Genomic DNA, 8,744 nt, shown 5'->3' with positions numbered 1-8,744 from the left:
AATGAGAAAAGTCTACACTAATAGGTCAGATGAGTGGGTAAAAGAAATTAAGATTGGTTAATAAGTTTTTTATATAATCCTTTGCATTAGTATTTCCGAAATTGAGCTTATTTAAATTTGGTACATTAAAATTTATTGTAGTAATAAAATGAATATGTAACAATATCATGGATAAGATGACTTTAGTATATTATTGCAAACGAGTTGCAAAACCCGAACAAAATGCAATTGTGAAACAAAATTGAAACATATTAAACGATAGACGTTAGTTCGATTTTAGTAAACAAAAAGCGCGTAAATATTTTCAACTTCCTCCAGTTAATTTAATCAAGGTTAACCAAATGTTTATAAGACTGGCTATTAATACACCGTTTAATAGATTTAAAAATATTTCAAAACCGACCGCTTTATGTCATTACAATTATGGAAAATATAATCTTTAGATCAAATAGTTATTAATAGATTTAAGTATGCTTCTGTGGAATATATTTATTACATATGAATCAACAGCTTTATAAAACAGTATTTTTCTTATAATTGGAGGATTTACGCCTACACGCCAATATGAAGTAGGTGGAAATAATAACCCAGCTCAGACTGATTATTCTAAAGAAATATTATAGAGAGGTAAGATTTGATTTATATTTACAAAAAATGTTAACGTTTTTACCTAAATTGGAACAACCAAGGAGCAAAATTTTGCCGATATACGTCAAATTTACTTCAGCGCTATCTACGAATTTTTTCACACAAAAACTGCCTTAATTTCAAAAATGCTTTTACTATTAGGAAGCTTTACTGACTAACATAGGCTGTATATAGAAGCCGGACGAAAAACTAGTGTAGATATATAATGCACTGACAGCTTTATGGAACCTAATAGTGTTGAAATTGGTATCGGGATATTAATCCTTATGCATGTTTCGTACATAAGAATAATTAATTACGCATAAATTTCACTTTAATTCGGAATTACGTTTATTTGGATCTGAATATAGTGTAGAATATTTATTAGGGTATTTACCTAATAAGTACGTAAACGTAACGTTTGTGAATTTATATAATTTTAAGAGATTTCTTTATTTAAGTACGTTTGATAATTGTTTTCCTATCAAAAATCTTTTTAATAGAATTAAAAATTATACGAAAGATTTTTGCATAAAAACTCAAAGTACGTACCTTGTTTACCTTACCTCACTACAAATTTTAATAGCATTGGTGAACAATAGCCTGTCATTATTATCTGAAATCTTTTTGATCTGAAGCTCTTTTGCAGTGTGCTAAGTGTTCTACTATTCTACCACAGCTTATCAACCTAAGGCTTCATTCACAGAGAACTTTAGGTTTTCTGATTCTTACAATTGTTGTGTGAGGTGAGTGTTAAATTCACAGACATGTGAAATAAGAGTGTATGTGGGTTGAATACGCATTATGGAAGGTCCTTGAATTTCTGGAATGGAAACAAAAATAAATGTACAAATTACTTTCTGGAACATTGATGTCAAAAAAAGATCAATTTTCATTTCGGTAGAAACAAGTTTCCTTTGTTTGTATCCAGATAGCGCTGCATTCATTATTTATAATTTCCTGACTGCAATAAATATAAGTAAGTATTTCCTGACTGCAATGAATATTTTATTTCTCTACAAATATAATACAAACTTATGCCATTGTATAATAATGAATTACAGTTGATATGAGTCTCTGCCTCCCGCTGAATGCGCCTCTATCCGCCATGTAAAACCAGAAACATGTTTAAAAATATTTCTCGTCTTCATTCACTTCATATCTGTCTATATTGTACTCTTCCCCAGGGCCACTCGATAGATGAAAAATAGAAGTGCGGCGTCTATGATTTAAATGTTTACGTGTCTATGTATGACGTGATACTGGACAATAAATGTAAATATATCATTCTCTTAACTAACATAATAAACGACTACGATATCTGTTGTTTGATGAAAAAAAATTTATTAATTAAAACTAACCGCATCCACCATAATGCAATTGTAGGTATCACAAACTGCGCAATTTCTTTAAAAAGTTGTGATATCATATTGATATTGACAGATATTGCATTGCTATTGCATTCCCTGATACCTAATGATGATTCTCTGATCAAATATTTTGTAATAGTAAGCTTATGAAACTAACCATACAACACAGTCATAATAAAGAATTCAAAGTGAATAAATTATAAAAGACACTTTTCGAAAATATAGTATCAACTTTCCGAGGCTTTCCTATACTAGTTATTCAAACTACAAGTTTATTTTTAATCATTACACGTATTTCTTCAATCATTTTCAATAACAAGTAAATAGGTATGCCAAAACACTGTAACCGACCCTAATAAACCGAAAGCTCTGACAATTACTAGAATAGAGCCAGTTTAATTTTGCAATTAGTACACTCACAGTTAGGTACATCAGACACCAAATAGCTAATTTGCATAGTTAACAAAACAAACCTCATTATGTTACTTTTACAGTGAGCAGAATAATCTGAAGCATTTATTTACTGAAACTAGTACAATAGAAAGACAAAACCTTGCCTAAAAATGTAAAGAATAATATTCAAAAGCTTGTAATATTTAATTAATTCAATACTTTGCATAATGATTACATATTACACACTAAATTGCATGTCGGAGTCGAGCACGCTGTGGTACGAATTGGGCCAGCTCGTACCGGGGAAGTACCATACCCCCGCAGAAAACCGGCGTGAAATAATGCCATGCTATTGTGTTTCTTTCGGTTAGTGGGGGAGTAGGAGGCCCATATCCCTCTCTTTGCCCTTCTCAGTCTTTCCTTGTCGTAATAAATCCTGTCTTAATCGTAAATAGTTCTGCAATCAACCTTACGCTTTTCCAAATTTTCATGGGTGGTATAGCTTACCATCAGGCGGCCCGGCAGAATACTAATTAATAATATAATTACTGCCCAATGCTAAGGGCAGTAATTATAAAAAAAGACATAATCGTGTACTTATTTAAATTAGACACCAATTTGTGAATTATTTGACGAATTTCGTGCCTATGACTCAATTCTTATTTGTCTCAAATTTTAATTGTTACCTAACGTTTTGTTAGATAACAATTGATAAAAAATTTATGTGTACATAGCATTTTAACATTTATTTCTCTGGTTTTAAAAGTTACTTTGCAGATATCCCTGCTGTAATCTTTTGAACTTTCGATAAAGCCTTCGCCAAAGCTGATTTTAATTGCTTTGACAAAAACATGGCCTCTTTGTAAAAGAAAAACAAACAGTGACTTTTACATTTATTTATTTGGTAATACCTACATCAATTGGTTCGTATTTTGTTTCATTTCTTTCTGTTATAACATGTAACAATTGTCAATTACTTATAGTCTAAACATAAAACATATATACAATGTTGTCAATAACATTTCTTCCATTTCTTTCCAATAATTTTTATGTACATATACTCTGTAACTGACATATAAAAAGATCCCCACTTGATATAATTACACAAGGGAAGTTATGAAGGTAATATTAATATAATATACTATCTTTCTGTCTGCGGCTTCGCTCCCGTAGTGTAGTTTCCGTTCCCGTTAGTATTTCAAGATAAAAACCAACGAAAAAACACTATTCAATATCCTTTTTGGGTCTCAAACTATAACTTCACGGTATTTCATCCAATTCGATTCAGTACTTTAGGTGTTAAGAGAGACAGATAATTTGTTACTTTCGCATTTACGAGTCGCATTCGCATTTATGATATTTACGCACTTAAACAAACAAATTTAATTAAATCTTTGTGCATTTATCAAGGACTACAGATAACAATACAATAGTAACATGAATTGATTTTATTATCTTGAAACAGCAACAAAAAAGAAAACTAAGTAATTTATTTACTTTAAACAAAAACCTGAACCTTTGTCAGAACTAGACCAAATTTAAACGGCACCAGCTTTCAAATAAAAAAATATCTTAAAAATCGTTTTTTATACATATTATATAGAATGTTATGAGGTAACAAACACATAAAATGCAGTCGAATTGATACCCTCCCCCTTTTTTGATGTCTGTGGAAAACACGCTTTAATGAAATCTACTAAAAAGTAGATGTCAGTGAGTTTTATTTTCTAAACTATATTTATTATAAATAATTATTATTGAAAAATTGAGACCAATAGCGAAACCTTTTATATATATTAATCAACAATTTAAAGTATTGTATGCTCTCCCATATTAATAAACCGAGCAAACAGTAATCGCATTAACCATCATAACGTATTTATAATAGTGAACGCTAATGTATTAACGAAGTTAATATTCTACAATATCTTTTTTATATACAGTAACACTTATAATATGGAATTGTGTTTATTGATATATATACAAAGCGAGACAATTGCGCTTTTTACAGGCGGAAGATCATTGTTTAGTAATAATTTCGATTAATTTCGTTTACTTGCGGCTACTACATTATGCCAACATAATATAATATTTATTAGATTTGTAGAAAAAAAAATATCAAGATTTAATTACCTCATCATAGAAAAGTTCAGTGTTTTATACAAATACTAGCTGTGACCCGGGGTTGAAACCGCGAAAGCGTGCTGCGTAACCGTATCCCGTAGGAATATCGGTATAAAAAGTGCCTATGTGTTATTTCAGTTGTCCAGCTATCTACGAAGCAAAATAGTATTATTATTCACCAATAGATGTCAGGAAAAAAAAAACACGAATAAAACACGAATATGACATTTTCTAAAAAAAATTCCTAGCTAGATCGATTTATCGCCCCCGAAACCCCCTGTATACTAAATTTCATGAAAATCGTTGGAGCCGATTCCGAGATTCCAATTATATATATATATAGATTTGACACATAATTTCCTAAATATAAAATGACTAACATTATAATAAAAAATAAACTATTAAGTAATTAGTTACACTTGATCTTCGTTCCGCCATCTACTACGTACTTGAGTACCATAGTTTCATATCTGTAATGTAAAACAAACTTAGGTATTATCTTTAAATATGTCATTCTCAAAATCACTAGTTCTACTGGAGATTAAATCATAGTCGCTTAAACTATATTTTACATAAACAGTGATAAGTATAGAATATATCATAGAAGGAGGATTACAGGAATATTTCTTCCGTCCAAAAAGGTCACTAACCCTGGTGAGACGAGGTACTATTCCAAATGCTGAAATGAGGCGAAGTAACAACGACGAAAAAGTATCACGTCAATCTTTTGGAAACCCACGGGGTTATCGAGTGAAAAAGCCGAAGAAAAATTAACTCGAACTGAGAACTTCCTTTGATAAAATATACCAATTCTCGTAACAATTTTCCATCATTTTCACCATTTATAAATCTTTTATTTATCAAATGTACAATAAGAACCTTTCTAAGAAATTTTGATGACGCAGTTATAGAATCTCGGTTTACAAAAGCGGCTACAGCTCACGTGACTCGTTATGTCCCCCGTAATTTAATTCAATATCTTAATTTATAACACGATGTTTTTGTCAATTCTTAAGACTTTAAAACATAACAATAACTCTTCTAGGCGTTTAATAGTCTATCAAACATCAAGTTAATCGTATATTGATCATTATAATATACAACACATCGCCAAGAAATGGCCGAGCCGTAGGATTAAGAACTAATCCACCCCGCCTCTATACACGTTAGTGAATCTGGCATGTATCACGTTGCTTGAAGATTTATGTATTTCCGCAATACATTCACAGTTTAAAAACGATATACAATAATAAATCATCACGCGTAGGATGTTCATTAAGCACATGTACAAACATACAAACACATTTAATATAATACATGTATTAATAAATGTCACAAACATTAAGAAAGAGCTTACAAATTAGGCGCAATAAATGCAGATAACAATTAAACATGCCACTCTTAGCCCGGTCCTCGACGATAGTCATTTTTCAACCCTGCTCTTATCTTTGTACCTAAACCTTCCCTAAAAGGTTTCATACATATTATCAGGAACAAAGGGGGCATCTGCATAACAAATATCCCCAAAGAATACAGTACTGTCGAGTGAGCACTATGCAAATTTTTATATCAAACCCTGCTTCGTAACATCTAGGAATTTACGAGCATCCCAAAAATGTTAATTCCATATATTATTAAACTCATGAAAATTCCATTAGAAGTCTCTATTTTGCCCTACTTTTTTGGAATAGCTATTTCATACTGATAACGTATAATATTGTAAATTGATAGTCATATATAAGCCTAAGAGCGATTATCTAATACATTATAATACATCAGTATCTGCACTCAAAGACATGATATCAGCTTTATGAGTTCGCTTAAAAGCGCCTTGGTAACGTATACCATTGCCTTTGCGATTTCTTCACTTCATCATTCAAATTTGCTTATGAAATCACACATAAGTAGTTTGCAGTTCGGTGTGAGAGCTCGCGCGTGGCTGCGGCGCACACTGGGCTCTTATGATTTGTCTGAACGTCGTCCTAAATTGTTTTGACATAGAGCAATACAGAATAAAGTTGATAGCGCCGTTTAAGAGAGCCAAGGCGTCCATTAATTCGCCGAATAAGTCGTAGCATTGTTTGAAGAAACACCGCCCTAACATACCGCTCATTAGACCTGAAACGAGGAAACATTATGCTTGTTATTTTTTATTTCATCTTTAATTGGTCTTTAATATAAGGAAAGCTACACGTTTTTCATCGAAAATCTTCCTTAATTATCGTTTATATTTAATTGATGTTTAGAGTAGAATTTCTGTGACAATTAATTAATGACCTAAATTGGTAATCGCATTACATTAGACCATTATTTTAGAGACCTATTTAATTATAATACGGTTTCATATAATTAGTGAATTAAAAAATTCATTATATACAAAGCAACGTATGCAATTTTTATATAAAGTTCGTTGGCTTGTTTAAATTCAAATAAAAACGAAAAATTTCGAAAGTCCCTCACTTCAGTTGAACACTGAATATTATTTCGTTACTTCATATATCCATGGCCATTATCCATTGCAATTGCACACTATATTATCATTGGCCTACATGATCAATACAAAATGCAGAGATTCATCAAACCAAGAGCGATGCAATCAAATATTTCGAGGCCATTAATTATACTATAGAGAAGGCTCGACTGCAGTATGACAGTGACGTATGGCCACGTATTACTTACGAAGAAATGAAACATAAGCCCTCTCATTCAGTAATGCATGATGCTTTGGCTCGGATATGATTTTAATTTTATGAGATATTTTTTAAGCAACAACTGATTTGGAGGTATATTGTTGTATTGTGATTGTCATAATAAATACATTTACGTGTAATTACTTCAAGAAACAATTTACTAATTAAGTTTTAGCAAAAGACGTAGATTTAATTCATCTTTTGTACTAGCTAAATTATTATTAACTAAGGCTTCATTACTACAATGAAAATATTCTAGAGATTCTGTTTTCAAATCACTATTACGTCTTACCTAAAATCCCCTGTGGAAATTCAGTTAAAAGAAAGAGCAGTAAGACGGCGACGAGCATCCTAGTAGTTCTGTCCGTACGTCGCTCAGCTTTCGAGCGCTTCGTGGATTTCCTTGTGAAAACACTCCCGTTGCCATTGACAACCGTGGAGGCCGGGCAGGCGTTATATCCTTTGAGAGCTTTCTTCCTATTATTAGCTCTGTACAACACGCGAATAAGCCACGCACTAATCACTGTCAAGATGACGCAGGGGAGAAGCTTTATAACTACTGCGTGCACCCAGAAGTTGATCTGGTACAATCGGCCATCGTAATTGGAGTCTACAAAGAACACTTTGGATGGCCGATGGTCGATCGCGTAGTCCTGATGGATGGTAAAAACCTGTAAGCAAATAACAGTAAATATTAAGTTTAAAGTATATAGAATAAAAAATATGGTGTCCATAAATATCTTTTAAAGATAGGATATAATAAAATAAAAATAAAAAAGCATTAAAAAATCACCTGGATATTATTAGAAAGACGGAGAACTTTGCAATTATATACGACCTATCGAACTTTGTATTTAATAACTAAGAAAAAAAAAACGTTCACAATATAAGTTTTTACTCAACATTCGAACGTTTGTCAATTTGATTATGATTTTTCAATCAGCAGAGATATTTTTCTTTCGATCGCCGACGAAACCCTTTATTTCTATAAATAGTTACCTTGTTATCCTTAAAGAAATTTATGTTTATCTATTGATACTGATTCAAGATCTGAATATACTGCTATTCTATATAATTACCTAGATACACGTGTAGATTTTCAATTTCTTAACAAAATAGCGAATACCTATAATAATAAAGACCGAAATTCGCGAGTAATTAATTATTTCCCGTAAATTAATGGAAAACCTGGTATTAATTTAAGCGATATAAGAGTGTTTGGACTGTGGCCACAAGGCAATCGATTCATTTAAGGTGCGAGTGCTTAGCCTTGGCCGATAAACGAACTTCCAATAATTGTTTTGTGCCACAGCAACTTATTTATATCTTCACTAATCGTCTTACTCACGGGAAACTTTACAATAGGATAGATTTTTATGGTATCCCGTACTCTAATACTATATTAATTTTATTGGTATTATAATGGTTAAATAATAAATAAACGGCCTTCAACAAGATGGACTGACGACCTGATTAAAGTGGCAGGGAGCCGCTGGACTCAGGCCGCTGGTGATCGGTCGTTTTGGAAATCTTTGGGGGA

The 8,744-nt window shown here is 31.9% G+C and overlaps 1 protein-coding gene across 1 annotated transcript in view; it reads right to left on the bottom strand.

Annotated features, from left to right (window-relative positions):
- Nucleotides 1-4,876: 4,876 nt before the first annotated feature.
- The window catches only part of LOC119832044 (sex peptide receptor-like), a 30,250-nt gene continuing 26,382 nt past the window's right edge, over nucleotides 4,877-8,744 (bottom strand). Inside the window, exons 7-8 of the mRNA XM_038355633.1 lie at nucleotides 7,497-7,875; nucleotides 4,877-6,632 (exon numbers count right to left, since the gene is read on the bottom strand). Of these exons, the coding sequence (XP_038211561.1) occupies nucleotides 6,409-6,632; nucleotides 7,497-7,875 (603 nt within the window). The 3' untranslated portion in view covers nucleotides 4,877-6,408. The remainder of the gene's footprint in view (nucleotides 6,633-7,496; nucleotides 7,876-8,744) is intronic.

The sequence above is a fragment of the Zerene cesonia genome, chromosome 14 (assembly GCF_012273895.1).
Source record: "Zerene cesonia ecotype Mississippi chromosome 14, Zerene_cesonia_1.1, whole genome shotgun sequence".
In the NCBI taxonomy this organism is placed as follows: Eukaryota; Metazoa; Arthropoda; class Insecta; order Lepidoptera; family Pieridae; genus Zerene; species Zerene cesonia.
Note: the sequence above shows the minus strand (reverse complement) of the source record. Positions and strands in the feature narration are given on the sequence as shown.